General features: G+C 42.0%; 1 protein-coding gene across 18 annotated transcripts in view; it reads left to right on the forward strand.

Moving 5' to 3' along the window:
- The window catches only part of LOC135259947 (adhesion G protein-coupled receptor L3-like), a 220,635-nt gene that overhangs the window by 133,030 nt on the left and 60,574 nt on the right, over window positions 1-27,031 (forward strand). For 16 of the 18 annotated variants that reach the window (XM_064344915.1, XM_064344917.1, XM_064344920.1 and 13 more), the window contains 4 exons: window positions 13,179-13,484; window positions 14,808-14,911; window positions 17,227-17,412; window positions 20,674-20,712. In XM_064344915.1, coding sequence (XP_064200985.1) covers window positions 13,179-13,484; window positions 14,808-14,911; window positions 17,227-17,412; window positions 20,674-20,712 — 635 coding nt within the window. The remainder of the gene's footprint in view (window positions 1-13,178; window positions 13,485-14,807; window positions 14,912-17,226; window positions 17,413-20,673; window positions 20,713-27,031) is intronic. The other 2 variants (XM_064344923.1, XM_064344930.1) reach the window with 1 other exon arrangement.

A 27,031-nucleotide genomic window follows, 5' to 3' on the forward strand; every position in this document is an offset into this window, starting at 1 on the left:
TAGTTTAGTGCGTCTGAGGTCGGCCTTGGCCTCGGCGTCGCTGAAAGAAAGGCCACGGATGGCAGCCGGAGCGCGGGGATAAAAGGTGGCTGGGGTCGTGCCCTGCCGCGCTTCAAAGATCAGCGTGCGGGGGCCGGCGTGCGGGGCGGCGTTTGGGCGCTGACATTTCGGCACCCGCGCCCCCCCCCCGAGGCTCCCCCCGAACTCCCCGAGTTCGCGCCACATGTTGCCATCTGTCCCGGGTGGCGACGCCCGGCTGCTCGGTCGGGGACGTGCCGGCGGGCCGACAGAACGCCGACCCTCCGTAATGAAGTCGGGTTCGTCTGTGACCCCGGCCCGGCGCCGGGGAATAGAGATCGGCTTAATTGAACGAGATTTTCCCGCAGCTGTATTTGGACAGACGGAGCGGGGGGCGTTCGAGGGAAAAGCCATCGCCACGGCTGTTTGGGCCACCCCCGACCCTCGCGTCCTGAATTATGACTTCATCTTCGGCCATCAAATAACAACCAGACTTGCGTTGCGTTGAATGTTTTTGATTGGGTATACAGTCTGGATAAAGATAAACAATAATGACTCACTTCAATCCCCGCCATGTTTGTACAGTTCCTGTGGTGCATATCATATTCATATTCATGATACGTATACGTTTCAGTTATTTTACCCATAGCTGAGCCAATTTTAAAAAAAGAAAACATTTTGCTCACAAAAGCTTCTTCAGCACATATTTTGGGTGTCTTTTCAGGTGCAGCAAAGCAGTTGCTTCACACGGAAACCTGATTTGAGTGGAATCCCTCCCATATACAGTGGCTCCCTGTTCTGAGTCCTTGCCAACATGCTGTCTGGTGCGGTATGCATGAATTGTAAGGGCAGATGCGCTGCTGACCTGAGATTTGACCTTGGCTTAAATCCCGCACGGAATCCAATATGAGCGGGGCTCACGGTGAAATGAGCATTACAGACAGGCATTCCTAATATTTCGGCATTAGGGAGAGAAATTCCTCGGATTTTATTGGCTGTCTTTATTGGTCACAGTCACGCCAAGTGCAAGTGCGCACATGTGGTCAACTGAATGATTCAGTTACGCTTCTGGACAGTACCAGGAAGTGTTGGTCTATGAGGGAGTCTTTTGAACTTAAAATCAAAACTGCCACCGGACCCCCGAACCGCCGGGCGAGCATGACGTGTTAGCAAAGGATGTCAAAGACGTCCGAGCATGCGAAGGAAAATTTCAGTTGACCAAACCACCAACTGTTATTTCTGTTCCAAAAGGCAGAACAGTGAGAAGGTAAAAAGGTCAGCCGTAACCACCTACAGCAGCCAAACGTTTGTGGGTTTTGTTCCTTAAAATTACATTGCGTGCCGCCGACAACGTGGAGGTGGGTTCGTGAGTAATCCTACCGTGGATTTAAAATCTCCACTGATGTACGGCAAACAATCCGCCGCTGACTGCAGAAGATCAAAGCCGCTGCTGCTCTCACATTATTCAGATTGCAGGCCGTGGAAGGTGTGCTCTGATATAGGGCTGCAGAATGACACCTGTAATTCAGCCGGTGTTGAACTGAGTATAGGTTGCAAGACCACTGTCTGATGCTACTTGAAAGTACTCTTTCTGTCATTCAGAAATGTTGTCATTTAAAACATAAAAATGTACTGTCCCGTTGTTCTCAAACACACACACACACACACACACACAAATACACATGCAGGCATACACACACACACACACACACCTTATTGTCTGCAGTGTAGAGTTATGACAGCTGCTGGATTGAGCCATAGTCTTTTCTGATATCTGTGGAGTTCTGTAGCTTGAAACACAAGAGCATCCCCTGGACAGGACAAAGGTCATTGGCCTGGAGACAGAGGTCTCTCACAAGTGTGCCCCAGTCAGCAGGGAGAATAACTTAAACACAAAACAGTAAAATTACAACAATATAACAATAAAAATACCAATAATAATAATAAATAAATGTTGATGATATTCAGACGGGGCACCTGTTATTGCTGGCCGTATGTGAATCGCTGTTTATCACTGCAAACTGTGGACAGCAGGAGAGCTTGCACTACAAATCACGCTGGGCTCACTGCCTCAAGTGCTGAGGGGTTATCTGATTCTGACTGGAAGGTGTTGCTCACCAAGCTGAGAGGAGAAATCCTTCAGCTTGAAAAATGCTGATAATGATATCATAACCCCCACCAGCCCCCTCCCACAGAAGAGTATTCAGCACAACTTCTCTACATCTGCTCCGAGCCTTCAATTAATCTCTGTCTCTAATAGAGGAATGGGGAAACGAAATTTAGGATTTTATTCTTTTTAATAAACACTTCTGTGTTTCTTTTTTTTTTTTTTTTTTGTAAGTTTGAGTTTTTTAGTTACAGCCCTGTCCCTTGAATTAAGATTGCTTTTGTGAACTTTCTTGACCCGTTGCAACTTGAGTTTAGGTTTTATCAGCAGAAAATCTAAGCCACTGTGGTTACTTTGAAGTTGTGAATTCCTCCTTATCAGCACCATTAGAGTTCTCGCTGAGAGCTTTGTATTATCACATCATCCAGCTCCCCTGGTTGTCAGTGTTTAAATCCAGACCCACGGCTTTTTCCCAAGAGCAGGATTGCTGCTCGCTCTCTCTCTCTCTCTCTCTCTCTCTCACCCTCTCTCTCTTTCTCTCTCTCTCTCACACACACACACACACACACACACACACACACTCTACCTGTGTGTTCATTGCATTCACTAAGCCCTCGATTCGCCGGCTGAACTGAGACGGGAGAGGCTGAAACGGCTGAAATCGCGTGAATTCGGGATGCTCTCCAGCTCTTATTCTGTGGTGATTTGTCGTCTCCTCCTCTGACCCCCCCTCTGCTTACGGATGCAAAACGAGCGATTAATAGCCAAATAATGTGACGCGTGGCCTCTGTCCATTAGGGGTGCTCTGTGCCTGATGATATCAGGTGCATTACGGGACGTCCCGATGCATAATTTACTGCGGTGCAGCCTGGCAGATTGGTGGCCTGTCACTGCTGAGTGGCCCATTAGATCACCAGAATTTTAATGATAATTTATTGCGCCTCTCATCCGCGTGTAGCTTTTGGATTACCGCACTAAAGTTCTGTTCTGACATTATTATTATTATTATTATTATTATTATTATTATTTTATTGCTGTTGTTGTTGTTGTTGTTGTTGTTATTATTGTACTTTTATTTAACCGGGGTGATCAGTTGAAAACAAATTCTTATTCACAATTATGACCTGACATTGAGAAAACAACAACAACAACAACAAAACAACAGTAATAATTCCAAAGACAATATTAGTTACATGAAACACACTGCAGCCTCAGAGCCAGTGTTAATGAGACATTCAGTAGAGGATAATTTAGCAGATAAATCTCAGGGTAAGCAGGTAACATACTGATCATTACAAATTACATTTGCAGACTTCGGTTAAAATTTACCTTACAGGCTCTTTAGAAGCAGGTACGGAAATGAGTGCATCCAGTTGTAAGTGTTCTTGTTGTTTATAATTTCGCTGCTGAGTACTTGAATGAAGAACAGCCTTTGTTTGTGAGAACGTGAGAACATTGGGGAGCATTAATCTGAAGTAGGCTGCTACTAGGTTCTGTTGTGGGGTATGCGTACATGTAGGTTACCAAAGTATACCATTTGGCTGAATTGGAATATTGTTTTAAATTACATTATATTAATTAAGCAGACACTCTTATCCAGAGCAGCTTATTATATAGGAGAACACAAAGTGCAATCTCCCGATTTATATGAGTAAAATAGCAGACCTGGATAACTTATTCTCAGACCAGTGAGTAGGCGTACATATGTAACAGCCTGGAACAAAATTATTCCATGCCTTGCACATTTATATATTCATTTACCTATTTAATTTTTTTGTGAAAGTGATACAGTGTCCATGAAAATTAGTCACCTGTCCATTGAGCGTTTTTCTTTTTTTGTCCACAGCAAAAATCATCTTTTTTTTGTAAATCATCTTTTTGAAAATCATCACTTTTAAACGAGAATGAATATGCCTGATCTGTACAACCTCCACCCTGTCAAAGCAAAGAAATCAAGAAACTATTTTTATTAAATTAGAAATTATATAAAAAGAAATATCTCGACTGGACAAGTTTTCAAACGTAAATTCTGTAAACCAATAATAACGGAAAACTTCAGGTGTTCAGGCAAAAGAAAAATGTATATATATAGCCTATATATATACGTTCTATCGTAGAGTGGAATATGTCTGTGTGTAGTAATATGTCAACCATTCTAAAAAAATAAAATAAATAAATGAAATGAAATACCTCTTACTCTGTAAGGTCCCTCTGCCAGGTAGTGAATTTCGAGCTATGGTTCAAGGATGAAGGCCAAGGAGCTTTTGAAACGGCTCAGGGATGAAGTTGTAGAAACGCACAGATCGGGAGAGGGCTATAAGAACTGTCAAAGCATCTGAATGTCCCTTTGAGCCAGATCAGGTCAGTCATTATGAAGTAGGTGGGTGTCTGATACCACCCAAACACTGCCTGGATTAGGCTGTCACTCAAAGCTGAACAGTCAGCGAAGGGCAATGGAGGGCAGTGGAGAAACAACCGCAAGACTGACGGCCATTTTGAAAAAGAGCTACTGAGTTCAAAGGCTGCGATACGGAAAATTATGACCACGAACGTGCCAATGTTGGCTAACCATAATGTCTAGCTTGCAAATGAAACTGAACATGATAAAATGTAATTCTATATTTGAAGCAGCAAAAGCAAGCATTAAACCACACAGGTTTGAATGATTTAATCCATCAGAAATACAAATCTGTAGAGTTGAAACGTGCTTATAAGCTGCTCTGTCTACAAATGCAATTACGTTAGGTATCAAGTACAGTTCCGTGGAATGAAGGATTTCTTATTTGTTTTTTTCATCATCACCATATCTGATCTAACATGGCAGGAAGAAGCAATTGCATTCTTGTCAATAATAAAACCATGTAGCCTACCAGTCAACTTGCATGTGTGCATGTAGCTTTATCTCTTATGGCTCTTTGAGAGATTTATTATTATTATTATTATTGTTGTTGTTGTTGTTATTATTGTTGTTATTTCCTGCAACAGGAATGTATTGGTATAACATTCTACTGCTGTTTAAAATAGTTTGAGATCACTTGCGTTAGAACCGCGCAGCGTGGAAACAATACGGCTTCATCACCGTATAAAGTGATAACCGGCATAACTCACGCGCTGTGTTCAAAGAGACAGCTCTCTCCTGCATGTCCAGTCAGATTCAATGCGTGAAGTGTCAAATAAGTGAGTGATAAATCACTCTCAGTGGTAATGAGACGTGGCTCTCTGTCCCGTACAGAGGCCGCTGCTGGTATGTACACTCTGTGTGGTCCTTTAGCACCACAGCCATCCCTGAGCCCCACAAAATGGCCTGTTCTCCTCATCTTATGTAATTCAAATTTTTAATTTTTTTTTATTTTCGCAAGACATCTGATCTGCCACATATGTGTTTGTGTGTGTGTGTGTGTGTGTATTAAATAATAAAATTGCCAAAATAATACAATGTGTGGCAGGCTACTGCAGTATTTTACAGAGTATTCTGTGGGTTTCACTTACTGGAGAGCTGTGATTGGTTGTTTCAGCTCACTGGATTATTGAGAATTCTATCTTGCCGCAGAATTTGTTCTTAAGTATCACTGGTTAAGACAGTGCCGCTTGGAGAAGAAGGGGGGGATAGCAGAGGTGTTTGCAATGTGCAGGAAGCTTATTCATTCATAGGTCTGTCAACTTGCTCGAGTGGTTTAGTCATTTTTTTTTAGTGGTTCACGACCCGTGGGACACTGCTGTGCTAAATCACAAATCAGATTTAATGACGGGGCGAATTATAGCTGTTGCAATAATTATAATTATTATTATGAAAAGTATTTGCTTGGATAAATGAAACATTTACATCCTATAATGTTAATGGTTGTAACACTTGAGAAATAGGAAGTAGCCCCTTTGAACATGCTCTGTGAGAAGAGAGCGTTGTTCGTAACCAATCAACCTCTTAACTAAGGCCATTCACGCTATTGCTAACATAGTATTAAAATGACTGGCTTGCTGTTAAACACAGAAAACCAGGATCGGTACCTGCGTGTTCATTAACAGATAACGGATTGTATTCAGTTCAGTGGATTGAGTTGCACCCTGGATGAGATCTCCTACATCCGTACCTTAGTATTGCCGGTGAACATCCAATTATTTCATTCCAACTGAACAATACGGCACAGTGGGATGTTTTTTTTTTTTTTTTTCGCTTGATATAAATTCTGTGTAATAGAAGTGGTATGTTTCAGCATAGTGAGCTGCACAGAAATTGAGATAATCTAATCATTCATGTGTAACCACTGGTGAGGATAAAATAATTATGCAGAGAGTATGCTTTGAAATGGATTTATGGATTAATCACTTCCTTTTGAGGTGAAAAGAACATGTACACAATTTGTTTCAGGATAAAAGGAGGCTTTATTATTGTTTTATTTCTGAGACAGATGAATTTACTTGTTTGCTCGCTTAAGCAAAGAGCACATGAACTGGTTTTGTCAGAATAAATAAATAAGTAAAATAAGCAATCATAGAAGCTATATGATTGCTTGAGTGCTGTGAGCTGCCCCACTTGCTGCTTGTGTTTGAGCAGGTGTTGTTGGGCATCTGGCCACTAATTTATTGGCTTCATCCGTTTGAGGAAGTTGCATGTGGGTTGCTTTAATTACATTACACCACAGATGCACCGCACCACATGTCCACCCACCACCAATCAAACAGCTACCTTGTTTCTTTAGTCTAAATTATGTTGTGGAGGTAGATGGGTTCCTGTCATACTCTGAAAAAGAGTAAATTATTATTATTGTTGTTGTATTCATTAATTTTTTTTATTTTTTATTATTAGTTATTATTATTATTATTTAAAGCTTCAATTGTTCACCCATTTGGATCCTGTGGTTGAAAAAGTGCAATTTCATTTTCAGTGTCATTGTTCAGGAATGTAGGCCTGCTGGGAGCATGCACTTGTCTTAAATTGCTGCAGAAATTGTAACAGATTTATCTATCCCAAAACAGAAGGGTCAGCTGTTGATTATAGAGAGTGAGTGTTTGGGTCACTTGTCCTCGCATTCTTGGGGGGGGGGAGGTGGGGGAGGGGGGTGTTTCTCTTTTCTCCAGTGAAAACGATGAAAATAAGTAACTGTCGGCCTGAAACAGAAAGGAGTAACTGTTTTCAGGGTATTCAAGGCTCGAAAGGGCCAAGAATGAGTCATGGCCAAGTCACAGACGAACAACAATTTAGGTATTTATACATTAACACTGTTGCCTTGTGTGTAGCTTAGAGAGATGCCATGGAAACAAGAACAAACTGAGAAATTTGCGTATTTATGTACTTTTTTATACATTTATGTACTTGTGTTTTCAGATGTATTTCGTTTTCTCAAAAATATATGTGAATATTCATTAATCATTCATATTCTGTTACTTCTGTGTAAAATTATTTGATAACTTGACTAGAATCCTGAAAAAGTATTCAAACCCCCCCAATATGTAGCTCCCTGAGGCCATTTCCTGCCACAATATTGTACTGCATTATCTGGCAACGTCCGCATTTGTGAGAGCCTTCCTATTCTCAGGCCTTTTTAAATGGCCTTTTTACAGACATTTTACCCTGCAGTGGTCCACTTGCTGAAATATTTTTAGTGTTATTCCAGCTATTATCTAGTTTGGACAGTGTAAGGAAATCTTAGGCCACTTAGCCCATAGTGAAAGCATTTTTATTTAGACAAGGCAGTTTGATCGATCTTTTAGCATCATCACCCTGCTGAAAATTCCAGCTTAAACCAGCCTGAACTGGTCAAGCTAGTTTAAGCTGTGTTATGAACACTTTTAGCCGGTCTTTAGTAAGCTAGTCCCCCTGTTTGGCCACCTGCTTACTCTACCCGCTTAACCAGCTTTCACCAGCCACAGACCAGCTATGACCTTTGCACAATATATTTATGAAGTGCATAAGATATGCAAAGAGCACTCTTTGTAAAGCAGTGTTCAAGTATTCTCCTCTTGAGTATGACATTTGTGCTGTCCTCTGGACTGGGTCTCTGCCTGGTTATTTTGCCTGTCTGTATGGTCGAATGTCTTAAGTACATACCTCTGGTGATGTTAGGCTTTGATATTAAATGAATGCCCCAGACTTTATTACCAGCGGTCCGGGATAGTAAAACAGAGGTGGGGTAGTCGTAGCACCACTCGTTGGTGACTACCAATAAAACAAATGCAGTGGTGATTGGTGGAACTTTCTGGCTATACTTCCACAGAGTATCCAGGAAGTAGTATCCGCCAATCGCGGCTGCTGTTGTTTGACTTGCAGTTACCAACATGCGCTATGATTGATGGAGGTCCTTTTCTGTGATGATGTCACAACCGACATAGTCCTGTTTTAGTATACCTGTCTGTGATGTTCGCTGATGATTGAAATGTGCTCTTTGAGACTAGTCAAATGTATGCAATAAACTCTGCAGTTATATATTTCTCAAAGGTGTCGCATTAAAAAAATAATTTTGCATTTGAATGGTTGAATCTTTTCAGCATGAATATAGGCCAGTATAAGTGATTCAGTAATCTGTCTCTGGCTTTGGAGAGGAAACTGGATGACTCACTGGGGATGCCTACATTTTCAGCATCAAAGAGCTTATAACATGATTTGTTTTTTTTATTTTAAAATAGCAGCATATTAATAGTACAATAGAGTGGTGTCTTCTCATTGTTGTTTTCCCCTTTGTTAGCGAATGTCTAACCAAACTGATGACCAATTTGACCTCATAATTAGTTTCTGTTTATATCCCAGTATGAATCAGTATGTTTGCATCTCAGTTCTTTTGGAAACTGCTCCTGTATACTCTATAAGAATTCCCAATATATTAGGGGTTTTTTTTGTGTGTAAACTCAATATTGCTCTCCCAGTGACCTCTGGTTCATTAATATGGAGTTCACTTACAAGAGTCATTTTATTCATTTGCCCAGGAGGTGAAGGCAGATTGCTAATGATGAAGGTCCTGACGAAGACTGCATTTCTGCCTTTGCTATTTCCTATGATGTCTCATTGGTAGCAGCCATGTAGAGTACTGCTTCCCACATTTATCTGGTCTTGATGGAATGATGAAGAAAGAGTTACATTACTGTAAGGTTGATGAGGGTTAATCTGTTTGTGTATAAAAGGTACACTAGCTCTAACGTGATTTTGATTTGGGTTAGATTAAAAAGTATTTGATTCACCAACACCATGTGTGTGCTGGAACTGAGTTGTTTGTGTAGTATTTTGGCTGAATACATTGACATATCACAACAACATTTCAGCGGACTTTGCGCCTGTGAAAATGTATCATACTTATAACATTTAAAATAGCTTAATATGATAATTTATGCCCTGGCTGCATCTACATTCAGAAGTAATGACCACAGCTGGGCCTTGTGTGCCCACTTTGCCTGAAGTGTCTATTATTTCATATAAAATCATGTTGGTAAAATGCCAGGAAATATCTGTGACAAGGGCTTCTTTAGGCTAGTGAGTGTTCAGGACAGCCAGTTTTAAACAGAGAGGTCTGTACGAGAGGATGAGTCAAGTAATGTGGGAGTATTGTGACAGTACTGTGGAAGTATTTTGAGAGCACTATGGGAGTATTGTGAGAGTATTGTGAGAGCACTATGGGAGTATTGTGGAAGTATTGTGAGAGTACTGTGAGAGTACTATGGGACTCTCACAGTGAGAGCACTGTGGAAGTATTGTGAGAGTACTGTGAGAGTACTGTGGAAGTATTGTGAGAGTACTGTGAGAGTACTATGGGACTCTCACAGTGAGAGCACTGTGGAAGTATTGTGAGAGTACTGTGAGAGTACTGTGGAAGTATTGTGAGAGTACTGTGAGAGTACTATGGGACTCTCACAGTGAGAGCACTGTGGAAGTATTGTGAGAGTACTGTGGAAGTATTGTGAGAGTACTGTGAGAGTACTATGGGACTCTCACAGTGAGAGCACTGTGGAAGTATTGTGAGATAACTGTGGGAGTACCGTGGTTACTTTGTGCATTGATGGGTCTGATGGTGGCATTAGGAAGTTTAATAGCCTATCTCTCTTTCTCTGTCTCTCTAGAGAAAGCCACCTTGCAGTATTTGTTTCTTAATATTCATCCAGAAGCTTGAAACAATGGCTGTCTTCTTGCAAAGCAGACCTTCTTTCTGTGGAGGGGAATAGAATTCCCATATCTCCTCACTTCCTACTCACTTCTCCCACTGTCAAAAAACACATTCGTGTCAGTGATATTTATTCCTCATTCCCGGTACATCCCCGCGAGAAAGCTGTGGTGCGAATTGCGGACACTTTCTACGCTAAAAGTAATGTTTTTTATGGGTGCAGTACAATGGATTGTGACTATTGCATCATTAAAGAAGTGTCGGAAGACAGCGAAATTTCTCCGCTGAAGAATAATTTAAGAGAATAGGTGGTGTTACTCAATGAATGTGTATCCGAGCCTCTATCGTGAACGTGTGCCCGATTGTAATTGCAAAATGCTATTTCGTTGCCGTAATGGCTCACCAGAAAATAAAAAAAACGCTGGGTTTCAACACAGGTGTGACCGTGTGATTAGAAATTAGAAAAGCACGTGCTTAATCTATTAACTCTATTTCCATCCGGCCCCACAAAGGTTTCCACTTTCACGTTAATTAATGTAATGGAGGTAATATCCTGACTCAGACCCGAGGATCAGCTTCCAGTGTTTACAGTTGTGCTGTGAGGTTTATGAATGGCCTGTAATGGTATGCAAATGCAAATGCGAGGCTGTTTCGTAAAGCCAGTGGCGATGCTAATAAAGCCACAGCCGCCAGTGTTCATCAAATAGAAAATGCTCTTACGGTGTCAGCCTCTTCCCCTGAAACACGGGAGGTGGCTTTTATGTGGAACCCCTGTGTTGCCATTGCATACATTTAAAATAAATTAAAAAAAATACATCCATGTATTAAAAATCAGCCCAAATCCTGGTTGAATCCCTGGTTTTCTGATACTTTGACATAGCCTACATATTCCATTCATAGCAATGTTTTTACTGTTTACATATATTAAGTAGCACAAACACATGTCAATGCAGTGGTAACCATTCCCTGTTCCTGGAGATCTACCAATCTGTAGGTTTTCATTTCAACCCTAATTTTGCACACCTGACTTTACTAATTAGCCGCTTTGAAAGATCCCTAGCTTTTGAATGAGGCATGCTTTGTTAGGGCTAGAAAGAAAACGTGAAGGACAGATCTTCAGAAACAGGGGTGGTTACCACAGTGTTACTGTATTGTATTGGATTAGATTGAAAATGTTCAATGAGACAGAGTTTTTAAAAGAGTGAGAAACTAATAGTAGAGAAAACTGGGAATTCTAAGCCTTGACTGATATGAGTGAGATGACCGTCTTAAAATGAAGGAAACCTTGTGTGAGGGGTCTGAGTTGGGGTAGGTGGTATCGATGACTAGTCAGGAGCTGTAAAGCTGTTCTTTTGGGTGAGGAGATATCACTTTGGCTCCCGGTGCGGCGTCTTTGGCACTGAGTCATCGCTGAGAAGCTGAGAGTGCTTATGTCACCGGAGAAACAGAAGCACGTCGAGTAGGACGATGAAGAATGAAGTTGCTTTGTATAGCGTACACCGCGCGAGCTAAGCTGACTAATTATGGCGGGTTAGCCGAGGAAACAGTGATTTTCTGTTTCTGTCCTGAACTCGGTTAAATCAGACTATTGTAGCGTTTGATGAAGTCCTCAGCCAGGGGCCAGAATGTCTGTTTTGTGTCTCACGTCAGAGACCGATCCCTTTTTTGTTCAAGGAACAGAGCTCTTTATTTTCTTTTTGTTCCTTATCTCTGTTAATAATGAACTCCTCAGATCGCGCCGTGTTTTCTTCCAGCGATGACTGTATAATGCATCACAGTCTGGCATTCAAGTGAAGAAACGCTGCTCTTATTTTCGGCAGTACCGCAGATGTGTTAAATACAAGAAAAGGGGCATTTTGCCTTTTTTGTTCTTTTGGGACGTCGAAGGGGGTGATTATTAATTTCCCACAACCGCAACCTGCGGACTTCTCATTCCTAAGCGACGGTCCGTTGTGACGGGAGACGTGTCTTAAGCCGTCTGATTCGCTGAGCCGTCTCCGCTCTGTGTTCTGACCCCTAGCCACGACCCCGGCTTTGCCTGTCATTGTTGAAACCCTCACCCCCCCCCCCCCCAGCCCCTTCCCCCGACCGTCAAGCAGCAGCTATACTGTGCTGTCAAAGACCAGATCTGTAATGCCCTTGAAACAAAACTAATTTGGTAGCTTACTTCCAATCAGAAACACAAGGGGGTAGGATGTCTCCTTGAAAACGTCTGGCTATGTGGATTCATTTGGATGCTACTAGGGGACGCAGGGCAGACGAGGCACATGGAATACATCTTGAATTCTTAGGCAAATCATGTCCATCGGGGATGCAGGGTTTAATATTTGTTCTGAGGAGATACATTTTGCAAGTAAATAGGAAGCATGGCATTGGCCTATTAAACCTTAAGCAAGGTTTAACAAAACACAAACAAAAAAATACAGAATTCATAACTGAACTATGAACTGAACTGTGAAGGTAGAGCAGTGTAGGGGTGGCTCAAAACCGGTGAGGATGTGGATTTGTTTAGCTGTAGGAGTACGCCAACAGACACCGCTGAGAACTGAGCTGAAAATTCAAGTGATACCTGCCAAGTACAATCGATCCAGTGTGAACTATTTGTTCTTAAACTCACAAGAGGTTAACAGGGACAAACCTAGCTAATTCCTAGCTGTCTGAAATGTATGGCTAACCAAAAAATAAGGAGGGGTGGTTTTTCTTTCCCCCTTTAGTTAAAAATACCGATTTTTCGGCACCTGGATGACTCCTGTTTTTTTTTTTTGGTTTTTTATCTTGTCTGCCAATGTGGAATGGCTGATATATAGGATATATAAACAGGATCCCAACTATTGATTTAGGAGAGCACAGGCAAACACATGGTCTCCTCCCAAGTGCGCAATGTCAAGCAGCACATTTTTGGGAGCGATCTATTGCATAACGCATAGACATTCATTCATTAATTGTCTGTCATACTCCTTCTTTTCCAGAACTGTCTTCATCCGTTGTGGCCAACATGGACACCACCACCACGAGGACGACCACCAGGCCCATCCCGGTCACGACCCCCACCACCATCACCACCACCACCAGGGTCACCACGACGACCACCGCCGGCCCGCGGGCCCAGACCACGACCACCGTGGCTCCGGAGGTCCCCAGCCATCCCGCCCCCTCCTCCCAGCTGCCCAACATAGGCTTCGACCACTGCACCGCCCTGGAGGAGTCCGACCTGTCCTGGCCCCAAACGCTGCAGGGTCACGTGGCCATGCAGCCATGTCCTGCCGGGACGATAGGTATTTTACCATGAAGACATTTTAAACTTCTTATACCACTAATGTCTTGTGCTTAGCTATCTCTCAGCTCCAGTTACCAAAACGAGTGCTACTGGAAGAAGGAGCATAATCCTCTGTTGTGTTTACATGAAGACGTTCGTGAAGCAAAGTGGACCAATTAATTTCACACAGTCAGTACAGGCCGCTGCTGCAGTGGCGGTATTTGTGATTGCTTTGATGTCAGAGCCGTCCCCTAGTACTGTCATTACCGAGTCATGGGCTAGCCCGGAGCTGAAAGGGAATATGTCTCATGCATTGATACGGCTGAAACGTATCGCCCACCCCAATCCCCCCCCCGTACCCCAGCAGCTTATCAACAAGCCTCTTCAAATCTGCAGAAAGGGTCTGAAGACGAATGTGGCATTCCGCGAGATAAGGGCACAAAGCGTTCCTCGAACCGCCCCTTCAAAGGACTCGCGCTTCAGACGACTCCTTTAAGAGGCACATTTAAACATTTCGCCGACTGAGAACTGTGAATTAGTTCAAACGTGGCACAAAATATTTTATTTATTTTGTTTATTTATTTGTTTATCATTGTAGAATAGCAGGAGTTGTGATGCCAGTAGAAAGTTTGTGTCATTATGTAGTGCAGACTAGAGTTTCTTAAACTTCTACCTTAAGGCCGTATATTGGATTTCATAAAAAGAGGACAGGGGCAGGTGCTGTTATGAATATAATACTAGCCCATTTGTTTGTTTATATTCAGTCTATGGAAGGAGAAATCCTAGCCAGACATTTTTTAGGAAATTAGAAATCCTGTCTGGGTGGATCAAAAAATAAAAAAATGTTTGGTGAAAAGAGGACGTCTGGTCAGTTGCACTTTCTTATAACTTATACGGATTTATTGTTTGTGGTCTAGTAAGAGTTTCTATTTAGTGTGCAATGCTTAAAAAACGGAAAATCATGCTTTTTAAGATGTCAGTATTTAAAAGCAATATGAATTGATCCTTATTGTAATTCACCATTTTTATTCTCTTTTTGCACAAAAATGTGATTTCGCATTTAACTTCCCTGGCTGTTGTAGCTCTGGTTATGACTAATGCTAACACAGTGTCACCACTGTACAGAAATGCGGTTCCGGTCCAAATTCTCTCGATGGAGCAGTCATTCCCTCAGGCCCTAAATAACTGGAGCGTGTTCCCCCCGGCCCGTCCCCTCCCTGTGTGTGTGAAACGCCGCCATTTTGTTTCTTACAGCGAGCGCACGCTGACAGACGGGGCGGAATTCAGGCGGACGCGGGGGCTTTTCTCCGCTAACGTCAGCGTTTTGTGTCTTGTTGTGCAGGCACCGCCACGTACGTGTGCCTGGCTCCCGACGGCTACTGGGACCCCCAAGGGCCCGACCTGAGCAACTGCACCTCCCCCTGGGTCAGCCACGTGACCAGGAAAGTAAGTCCCGGGGCTCTCAACCAATCACGGCTCACTGTAGACAAAATCCGAGCCGCCGCAGCACCTGCCTGCGTTGCTTTCTCATTTTCGTACCGCTCTCTCAAGTCCCCGCAGGTCTGGAGGGGAAGGGGTTCTCCTGAGACAAGTGTGTGACTGTTGCCACTTGACGTCCTTGTGCTTTAATCCGTGGGGCGAGAGGCGATTGTTATCGAAGCTGCTAGGCGAGCATGGTGCTGTTCTCTTTGTGTTTCACACGCAGGGTTGAATGGACATAAGGACTATAGGCAAGTATAATATCTGTATGCAGACGCCGCAGCTACAGTGTTTCTCCAATACTAGATTTAAATAAATGCAAAACTGTGACCTACCACTAGAGGAGGGGAGGTCTGCCTATAAATACCTCATTAACAATGAAAGTGATTTATTGTATATGGATTAAATATTAACAAAAGCATTATTAATCTTTATTAGGGAGATTACAGATGAGCGATGCGCCTGTCAGCTCTTTCCGTTGCCTTGGTGACACGGAATAAAAGGAGGAGCAACACGTCCGACAGCCCAGATTCTAATCTCACCCTATATGCTGCCGACCTGTTTTTCCATTAGCTGGGCCCCAGCCACACAGATAGACATTACTGGGCTTGCTGGGCCGCTTGTGTTTTGTAAGGTCTATTAAGCGATCCTGCATAATTGGATTTGCTAATAGACACAGAGGCAGTGATCGCAGGAGATGGGCATAATCAGTCAGATTCTGTATCGCAGGTATGTGCACGTTGCTTGGAGTACCTGTTAATCGCGCATTTGAGGTTAGCATACAAATAGTCGTTTAACCTCTGCGTATATTATTCGGATCGAAAGGGCAGAAAGTATGCGGCAAAGGGGGCTGGAGAGAACTCTCTTTGAGGGCGTGAGACTTTCTTGTGTTCGTCCTCGTTTGTGTTGCAAAATAATGTCATGGCTACAGTTGAACTGAAATCGTGCTTTAAGCTCCGGGGGGAGAATGGGAGCTGTGGCAGCGCTGGGAGAGAGTTATAGTTATCTCTGTTCCATGACCTCATTCTAACTGTGCTTTAACGGAGCTCGGATGTGACCGAGCCACATAATGCTTCCATGAAAAGCACTTGTACTGCTCAGAAGAAGAAGATGGTTTATGCGTGTGGGTATCACAGTGCAAATGGTGTATTTGTATACTCAAGGTTTAAGAACAGCTACAGTCTACGGCAGTACTGTAACGTCAACACCTCAAAACAGGTGCTTGCTCATTAATTCGATTTTTTTTTTAATGAAATGACAGGGCAGTTCATAATTCTTGAGGTAATTCTGAAACATGCTTGACTATGCCACTTTTTTTTTTTTTAAAGTGAATCAACATAAATTAAACCCCTCCAACAAATTACAATGTGGAAGCGGCTTACTCAAACCCATTAAGCCCTCTGGTTTGCAGAGATATACATTGTAATTTAAAAGAAAGGAGGCAGAATAAGCAACTACAAAGAGGGAGTTTGGAGCACACAGCAAGCCTCATTAACAAATAATGGCTCCATCCTTAGCTTAAGAAGATTTTTAATTAAATTTTTCTCTAAATAAAAATAGGCCGTTGGTCTGTGCTCGTTTCCATTGGTTACTGGAATGATTTGAAAGGGCCATTGTTTTGTCTTGTATTCGACAAAAATTAAATTGAACAGAATTTAGACGAGCCCAATAAGGATCACATGTACTCTATCAGAGCAAAGTGTTGATTTAACGCTGAACATTTTACGGTATAGAGTTCTGCGTGCTATTGTGGAAGGCATCTTTTATCTTGTTTAGTTCTATTCATTCTTTGTTTTCGACATTATAACCAATGAAAAACAACTGGCTTGGAATGAATCACCATTTAACAACCAGCTATGCTAGGCTGTACGATAGAGCTACAGGATATAGTATATAGTGTGTCCATAGTGCAAACAGTTTATCAGTTTATTAATACATTAAATGTATCGTGTAAAAGTAACGTTTTTAATCAAGATTTGATTTAAAAATGCTTTTGTCTTCTTTGGCATAAAGTACAACAGGCAACAGAACAGAAAACACAGGCCTTCAGGTCCACCCATGCAGCATCATAGAGTGGGGGGGGCTGATCTAGGGTCAGTTTAGCCTTTCACCTTCCTTTCAAGATGGACAGTAGAAAACTGATCCTAGGCCAGCACTTGTACTTGTAAATCCTATTATGATTCCAAAAGTCTGTGTGAATTTCTATATTTATTTATTAGTTACTTTTTTATCCCGTTCATTCATTCATTCATTCATTCATTCACTTCTGTGTCATTTTGAAGTTAAAGTCAGGAGAGACCGCAGCCATCATTGCCAGGGATCTCTCGGAACAAACCAAGAGCCACATCCATGCGGGGGACATCACGTACACGGTCAAGACCATGGGCCAGCTCGTGGATCTGCTGGACATGCAGCTGAAGGACCTCACCCCTGGGGGGAAAGATAGCGCTGCCCGGAGCTTAAACAAGGTAGGGCCCATCCCTGTCAACACCGGCCTTCACACATCATTTCCATGGGACAGCCTATCAGTCTGAATATAACATGCACAAATGTTATCATTACATTTTGTCTATTGTTATGCTTCCGATTTGTTTTCTGTGCTAAGTTTTATAAGCAGTCAAATTGAACAGTGGGCTTTAATTGAACAATATTTTTAATGAGTAGGAGCTTCCATCTACTGTTGGACAGTGTGACCCATAACGATGTACTTCACCCACTGTTGAAGACTAACTACCTACTTCTCAAGTTAGCAGGACCCAAATTCTCTTCTGGTTATTTTGCTAATCAAAAGAGACGTGACATCTACAGCAAAATGAACCGTACAAGAGAACCTAAAACACCTAACCTCACTTGGTTCAGAAGTGCTCACACAAATATTTCATGCAACTTGGTTAACAAAAAACGAAAAAAAAATCCTGGTTCTTTGTGTTTTTTACACCAAGCAGATACTGTGTGCTTAATACATCCATCAGTATTTTAAGCCAGCTCCATGACTGTGATGGTTTAATGCAGTCAGTAGCTGTGTTATTCTTGTCTGCGTTTGACTGCTGCTACGGCACCGATGCAGTTGCGTTGAAATAATACGGTCCGTCCACAAGGCAGCCAACGGAAAACAAGCACGGATAAAATCCAAAATGTCAGCCGTTAATTCGACTGAGCGGCTTTGATTGTGGCGCAGCACCGGCACCTGTTTTGAAATTGCTTTTCAAACTTTATTTGGTTCCTGTAACCAGACGTTCCCGTCGAGATTTTTAACGGTGTTTCTCCGGCGACGACGTGGCTGTGGCGGTGGCGGTGGCTGGGCGCTCCTGCGGCACCGATCGGATCTGACGGATCGTCACCCCCGAGCACTTTCCCCCACTTCCCCCCCCCCCCCCCCCCGGCCCCACTGCGCGCCCCATTAAAGCTTCTGAAAAGCGACGCTTGCATTGCTACTCACTGCATCCTCTATTGCTTTTCTCAGCTACTATGCTAGTTTAACTCTGGGTTGCGGAACGCCACTGTTCTGTTACTTCCTTTAAAGCAGCAGCCAATTACAAGGCTTTAGAACCCGGGTGTTGAGACCCTTTAGCCAATCAATGACTTTTCAGTCATTGAGCTCCTAAGAGCTGAAGCACATGAAAATCCAGCCTCTAATACTGGTCCTCCAGGACTGGAGTTATGCACGCTTGGCTTAAGGAAGCGATTCAGTGTCACGCCCTACCACCTCCCTCGAGAGGAAATTGTACCCCACAACCTGTAAGCATAGCTAGAGTGGATACAAGCAGCACGAACAATCAAATAAAGTTTTGGTGCACCAAACCAGAAGAAGGATATGTGTTATCTATCAGGGCGTGACAGTCCTGAAGGAGATGGTCTTCCCAGTTCCGATATGAGAGTGCTTTAAAAGACTCGTTACAGATCTGAACAAAAACATATGTTGCGTAGATGTCACTTTTCTTTAATTAGAAATCAAATATAAAAAGTTCTGTGACCAGGTTCGTCAGGAAACAATTAAATGCAGACTTAATATAAAATTAAAATTATAAAATAATAAGGAAAATAAATGGATGTGCCAGGTTTCTTGAAGATTAAAAAAGTGCTGTCCTATATCCTCGTCTGTTCTGGAGATTCGGTAAATACAAGGAGTGGACTGTCCCAGATGGCAGTCACCGTGAAACTTCCAAAAGCTTTATTTTTAATGAAATTATACCTCAAGTTAGAGGAGAAAACAGGCACACTGGACCTGATTCAAAAAAGCAATGCAAACACATTAGATGGCAACCCTCTGTAGCCCTGCTAAGCTAGCTGAATGCAGTGTGCTTGCTGGTTTGATAATCAGTAAGTCATTTGTGTTTAACCCTGTTGTGTCTCAGAATTTTGATCATCTGGTGATGTGTTTGATTTTTTCTCAAGCATTCATAAATTTAATTTAATTTTTGCCTACGCATTGACCAACAGGTGGGAAGTGTTTGTATCGCTTCATGTTCAGCAAAACAAAAATAAATCTCGTGTTACCATGCAACAAACAGAACAACATAATTGTCTAATTTTCTGCAAAAAAGTTAATGGAATTAGAACTCAGAAATATCTTGCTAATCATGTCACCATAATTATTCACACTCAGATCTTATTTTTGCATAGAAGTAATTTAATTACAAGTGAAATAAAACCATCTTCTTCAATATGTTTATCATTGTTTTGGATTAAATTCCTGTAATGTTATATGTGCTATTCACATGAGGCACAATGACCAATTTCTATTCACACTCAAAGTACAGTAAGATCTGTGCATACTTTATTTCACGATTAAAATCATAGGAAGTGGACCACAGCCAATGCAGTGAGTGGTGATTTTAAACAGGTGTTCGCATGTAAAGACAATGCCATGTATTAGAAAACCTCATCATCGGAAATCATCAATAGAGATCTGTGAAGGCAAACAAAGCACTTCAAAAACACTTTGAATGAATTGTCTGAGAAACATGTTTTAAAGTTGAAAGTTTTCTAGATAAATTAATATTGTAAAATGTGTGATGACCTTGAAGAAAGGGGTTAGAGGTGACTCTACAACAGGACATTTTTGGGGGGTTTAATGAGGGTTAGTAGAAGTGGTTACTCCGCTGTCCAATCAGGTGCCTGCAGTCTGTCTGCGCAGCTGTGCGTTATGTTCTCTTCTGATGCAATATCTGCACAGCTCAACTGATGAACTATAGAGTAAGGAGCAGAGGTGATTGACAGCACACACCTCTGCTCATTCACATGCTTTTCTACTTTGTTTGGAAAGTAAAAAAATACTTAGAACATTCAGTCCGTTTTTAACATGCGGTCACAAGACGTTCTAAAAGTAAAAAAGAACATACCTTTTGTTGGAGCCTGATTGTATCCAGACTTTGGTGTAAATCTTGTCAAGTTCATTTTTAATTCATGTGGAAGATAAAAAATGTTTTGTTTTTTTTTTCCTGCTCAACAAACGGGGAAAAAACTACAACCTTGGAACAACCACACTTGAATCAGGACGATGTCTGAGTTCAATCCCCAGTTGGGTTGTGTTGCTGATTTCTGAGCCAATTAAGCATCGTTTGATTGTTTTGTTGTTCTCTGAGACGGGGAATAATTAATGTGCAGTGCAGTTTTCTTGGAGTTTATGTAAAACAGAGACCCCGTAATGAATTAAAATCAGGGGTGATGTTGATTAACGTTGTGTGTGTCGTGCGTACCTGTGCTAATGAATTGTTTTGGGGTTGCAGCTGCAGAAACGGGAACGTTTTTGCCGGGTGTATGTGCAGGTACAGTTACCTTATCCTCTTTCCCATCCTGAGGTTCCCATTGTGGCATGGCAAATACGAGCAAATGTGCGTCCGCTGACTGAGCGAACCCCGTTGTGCTTCTGCTTGTGTGTAAATCGTGGGATCATTTGCATTTGGGCCTAGACCAATGTAATGCTTGTTTGTATTTATTTATTCATTTGTTCATTTTTGCTGTTTTGCAGATTGACATCTATACGAATTTGAATGCAAATTTCAGCATGGCATGCATTGTCTAGTTATTTATTCATTTATTGTAATTTTGTTTTGGACATTGCTTCTCTATCTTGGTCTCGGCCAAGGTCCATCTCTCACCTTCTCAGGTTACTTACTCATTACCCATGCCTCCCTTGTTCTATGACATCATTTCCCTGAGCATGCCGTTAACAAATGCTTACTTTGTGTGCTTTTACCAGTGTGCTTTTTTTTTTTTTTTGGCAAAGCAAAGAAATTAAATCAGATTTTCCAGTTCTGAAACGTATTCTGAAACATCGAAGGGTGTTTGTGAAGTCTACACAAATATTTTTGAAAACGCTAGCTGTGAACACGATGTCCTCGCAGCATATGCAACGCTGTTGTTGAATGCAAAACGTGTGAAACTTTGTGAAGACAACTTCTAGCTGAAATTTTTCCTCGTCTCAGCGCAAATGGCTCAAAACGCACGTCCAGGCCGATCTGAGATACGAGACGGATATATAAGCATGTGATTTTCACCCCGAGGTGGCTGAAAAGCCATTGGCAGAAAAGGAGTTGGAAGCTGATAACAGGTGTAGTCCATCAGATAACAAATTAGCATGTGGGCGCTTTGCCACATCTGTCAGGGCTTAGCGCTTAATGGAACACTGGGCCTGCTGTGACGTTTCGACTTAAATGTTCCCCCCAATCGATGGCTGAGTCTCAGACAGCGAAAACGCTCCCCTTGCAGGCAGTATTTTAAGGCAGGAAGACATCGAGTTGGCCAAAAATGATAACCTGCTAAGGTGTCTTCATTCCGACGCTTTTGAAGGCAGTGTCGCATGTATCCTTTGCCAGGAAGGATATCCCATAAGTCTTTGCGATTACCTCAGTCTTCTGTTAAAATAATGGCAGGTGAAAACAGCAGCGGGGCTGTTTTCCTAAAAGTGTGAGTATGCTGTGAACTTGATAATTTGTTGTAGTTATATTTTTACAAATACATTTTAATTATTTAATTACACTGAAATTACTGTATTTTGGGATTTTTTTTATTTTTTTATTTTTTTTAAAACCTCGGTGATCTTTCCCTGAGCTAGCCGGCTAACCTTCTTGTAATCACGCATCGTGATCACGTTACTTTCTGTGACGTCATCCCAGCTTCAAGATATGTCCCAAAGTACGGGAGTTTGCATTAAGTTAAAATCACTTCTCTTTGAGAGAGACTGAATGGATCCAATATTTTCGTGAAAATATTAGCTGACTTGGAATTGGATAGGCTAAACCTATTCCCTCCATCTGAGGAAATGCATCTTCAACCGAAACGCACAATGCTATGCAAAGCAATAGGCAAGTCAGACTGTATTACCGCTACCGTTACCGCTAAACGCATAACCCATGACTGACAAGCGGCCTTTCTTCTGTGAAACTGGATAGCCTTTTCCTCTGTGAGGATCACTGCGGGAGAAATGACTGGCTCCAGGTATGGAAAGCTGCGGAGGGTAAGCAGAGGGGTTTTTTAATAGATGTGTTGTACAGTCTTCGAGATGAAACAAGACAATGGATCTGGCTTCATTTTTTGCGAAGCTCGTATTCAGTGGCTTAGCTCAGACTCATGCGTGATTCATACAATTTTGATCGAATGCAGAGAAAAATAATGCTGTGAAATTATGTGTATGGTTTATATACATGAAGCTAAAAATTCCTCATCCCTTCTGTTTGCATATGCAGTATGCAGTCCTTTTTAATGAAGGTGGTACTGCTACAGCAATACATCACTTATAAGCTATGAGCAAGGGGGTTCATTGTCCCAGTGCTAAATATAAGACCAATTGCTTCCTGTTTTTAGAATTGCATCATTGCATTTCCCATACATCATAACCTAATAATTTTATGTTGACATAAATACAAGTTTTCGAGGTATTTTCGATGCTTCTCGTAATGTGTTTTTGACCACTGACACATTACCCCATGCAGAGGAGGAAGAAAGGAATGCCCCGAGATGGATTTTTCTTTTGATTTGTGCTTTTATTAAAAGAAGAGGAGGGAGAAAATGTGCCCTAAAGCTCTGCTTTATGCAGTTACACATTATTATCTCCCGGCTGGGGGCCGCTCACAGAGCCGGGCTGCTGGGCTGCCGTTTCTTTTACCGAAAATAAAGGCGAGTTCAGATTGGTCCAGCCAATAGCGCTTTTACACTATCTGCCATGTTGCCTTCTTAATGATATTTATTGTTGTTGGCGTCGTTGTTGTTGTTATTTGTTTTGTCTGAAATTAGGGATTCCCAATTGTCTGCTGTCTGTTAAGCAGACACGGTTTAAAAAATGTGGAAACCAGATTTATAGTCAACTTGACAGTGTAAGAATGATAGAACTTAAACATTATTTGTAATGGAATAATTGATGTTGAGGTGTTTCCAGCTGTGTATGCGTATCCAAAATGAATTAAGGAGAATAGTTTTTTCACCCTGACGAGGCGATGTAGTCCCGTAATTCGGGAAAATAAAACCCACTGAAGGTATTTAATTGAGGTATGCAGGCGTTTATAACTTAGCAGTGTAATGCCGCTCGCATCATATGGGCATGATGTTGGCAAGTGTACCTTGTCCAATCCCAGCTGGGATTTGAACCAAGCACCTTCTTGCTGTGAGGTGACAGTGCTACCTACTAGACCACTGTGCTGCCCCAATAATAATAATAATAATAGTCAAAGATGCTTTCTTGTTGTTTTGATGCTGATAAAAAAAGAAAATGAACTGCTGACTACTGCACCCCAAAAAAACCCTTGACCCCAAAAGGCCCCGTACGTTAGGACAGGGCGGCTCGTCCCGTCACCTGTGATCAGCGGAAACGTTTGCGCTCGGCTTCGCGAGGCTCCATCTTTCTGACACACGCCGTTGTCTTGACAAACCTCGGCGCCAGTAACTGTCAGAAAAGCAGGAAGCGCAACGTTGATAAGCCCGCGCTGGAGTTACAAACATGTCAGACTTTATCCCGCGCGCTCATGTCAACACGCGTGTGAAGAAATGAAAGTTTTATCATTCCCCCTCGCGGTCGCTGCGACATGGTGACGTTCTCTCCCTCTGTCTGTCTCTCTCTCCCTCTCCCCCCCTCCCTCTCTCTCTCCTCTTCTGCTGTCCTCCACCTCTATCTCTCCTCCCCCCTCTCTCTCATCCTCCCTCCTCTCCTCCTCTCTCTCTCTCTCTCTCCCCTCTCTCCCCCTCCTCCCCCCCTGGGGCGATGGGGACTGTCAGAAACGGGGCACTCTGTCAGATAGCTGCACTGGACTGGCGGGTGTTGTCAAACGCAAGGCGAGGGGAGGGGAGGGGAGGGGAGGGGAGGCAGTCTCACAGCCTGAATAACAGACTGTAATTTGCCTGCTTGCATAGATGTGGACGCCGACTGCAGGTGCTGAAACGCGTTAAGCAGCGGAGCTAACCCACGCTTTCCTGAGTAGCCGTTCCTGTGGTGAAAACTTTGGGCGGGCCTGTGGACGCAGCGCACTTCCTGATTCGTCCGCCTGATCGGTGGTGTTACCAAAAAGCCCCTTTGGAGTGTCCCCGTGCCTTTTTGTTTTATCCAAGGGGGAAGGGCATCAGTGTCAAACCTTGACTTTTGACTCTAGTACAGCTGGAATCACGTACAGGATGGGTATGGGCAGTGAGGAAGTGTTTCATTAGAGAAGGGAAATATCTCAGAGAGAGAGAGCCAGAGATGCAGAGAGTTATTTCTTGTGTGTGTGGGTGTGTATCTTTGTGTGTGCTTGTTTGATTGCCTGCATGTCAATGTGTTTATTGTACACACTGGCGTGTAGGGGTCAGATGCCTGTTTTTTTTTTTTTTCATTTCTTTTCAATGGCTTTGGCATGCATGACTTCTGAATGTATGTGCATTTGTACGCATATATTTGCAGAATATAAACTGCCCTATAAGGTTATTACAGTAGTATGAGCCCCATTCCTGATACCTACACGTCTGAGTTTGTGATGGCTTGGATTCATTCGGATTCAGCTGAGTTTAATTATTAAAAGACATAGAAGTTCAAAGCTGAAGAGGAGAGCAGTTCAATTTTAGACCTTTGCGGGTTTTTTTTTCTTAAGGGAAGAGTCACACTATAGTTTGAAGGCTAAAAAATAACATTGAGATGAAAAATTGAAATAGTTTCTCGTGAGCTATTAATAAATCACAACTGGATTTTCTTTTTTCTGAACTTTGCTTTAATACATTACATCACAGAACCATCAATCACAGCTTAAATCTGGTTCTGGTGTACATGGGTATTTCTTAAGATAAAAAGGTACTGTCAGATCTGCTCATGTAACCAATTAATAGCTTGAATATGAAACTAGCAATGTATCATTTCGTGTGTTCTTATTGCCTGACATGTACAAGTAGAACACCAAGTGTTTCGCCCCTTTTTTTGTATAAATAAACTATAAAAATATAGTTTACTTGGACCTCAGAAATTCACGAGTCGAACAAAAATTCCCTCAAAAGAATTTTCCCAAAATTGAACATGCTGTCGTTTGGTAACTGGTGAATAATTTCCGTTGGATGCTGCTGAAGCAGCGTTTAGGCTGTTTGTGTGTCTTCAGCCTGGGCGATGACAGCAGGTCTTTATATTCCTCATGCCACAGAGCTTATATCTGAAATACTGTGTGTCTGTCCAGTCAGTGCCCTTATAAATGGTGGAAGCTCATCTCCTTGAAAACGACGATGCCTTCATGGAAATGATTGTTCTGCCGCGTAATATTCCTCTTCTGGTCCATTTACTTTGGAGTTCAGAGCCGATCGGAATGACCGAGGGTGAACTTCCAAACCTCTAAGCTACCACGCCCCCCAAGGCGTCCTTAAGTGCCCTGATAGCGGTCTGTCTTTCGAGAACAAAGCCCCCCCTACCCCCCTCCCCCCCCCCACATTTTCAGTTCTGCGTGTCCAGATCAAAACGTCACCAGGTCGTCCGAGGAATTACTGAGTATATTGCCTTTGTGTCTGGAATCGCGGTTGTGCAATTATGGTAATTATATTGCATTAGCCTTAAATGACATTGAGCAATAACTACTGCATTCGTTGAAAACCCCGCCACCACTAGTAGCAGTGTGTGGACTTCTATAAAGAGGAAGTAGAGCAGAATGATTTATCACAATATACTATTGAGTTGCCTCAGCCCCCATAGTCTGACCAGAAAGGTTTTTCATATTTGTCTAATGTTCCGATAACAGGGAAGAGTAATTATTTTGCAGGAGTCTTCACTCCCTATACATTCGACTTTGATTAGGAGATGGTGAAGTGCATTGAGAAATATGCATAATATTTGGGATATGCAATTAGTGGAATAGGTGGCATCATAAAGATAATTATATCAATGCAAATTCATTGTGAATATGCTGCACTTTAAATTATAATAAGCTATCATTATATAATGATTATTAAAATATGAAAGGGTAATGAGAGACAGTTTGCTAAAGAGACAGTTTAAGCAATTTAGCTTTCTTTTTCTGATCTGTCAATCATAAAAAATACGAGCATGCTTTTTCATTCTCAGATTTTCTGCTCCTGATATAGCCGCACGATATAAGATAAATTACTTTTCCTCTTGTCTCATCCTGATCCAATTTTTGGTTAATTGAGATGTGTAAAAAATATCTTTCCCATTACAAAATAAATATATGACTTTATCATCATTAAATAAGACAAGCACTGTCTTTAGACTGTCACTCAGTTTAGGTTGAGAGAAACTGCCTCATCTGTCTCTCAGACATATGTAACTGCTTTAAAATAGAAGAAAAAGCTATGTGGTAATTCGGGTTAAATTCTTTTTTTTTAAGTTTTAATTTGCTTTTATTTACAGTTTACTTTCCCTTAACTTGGCTATGCTGACTTCAAGAATGTGTACTGCTTTAACAACACATGCGTTGTGGATTTTTTATTTATTATTCTTTTAGTTTGTTTTTCTATGAATTGTTTGAATATGAATTAAAATAGCATTATCGTTTTTTCATAGAGCCAATTGCAGAGCAGTCTTGGCTAAACCTCACAGTTTAGAAAAAGCTTAGGATAATGCACTGTTAATATCTTCCAATTTTACTGTGCTGGAAGGGTAGAATGGTGTAAACATTGCACGAGGTGAAG

Source organism: Anguilla rostrata, chromosome 7 (assembly GCF_018555375.3).
Source record: "Anguilla rostrata isolate EN2019 chromosome 7, ASM1855537v3, whole genome shotgun sequence".
In the NCBI taxonomy this organism is placed as follows: Eukaryota; Metazoa; Chordata; class Actinopteri; order Anguilliformes; family Anguillidae; genus Anguilla; species Anguilla rostrata.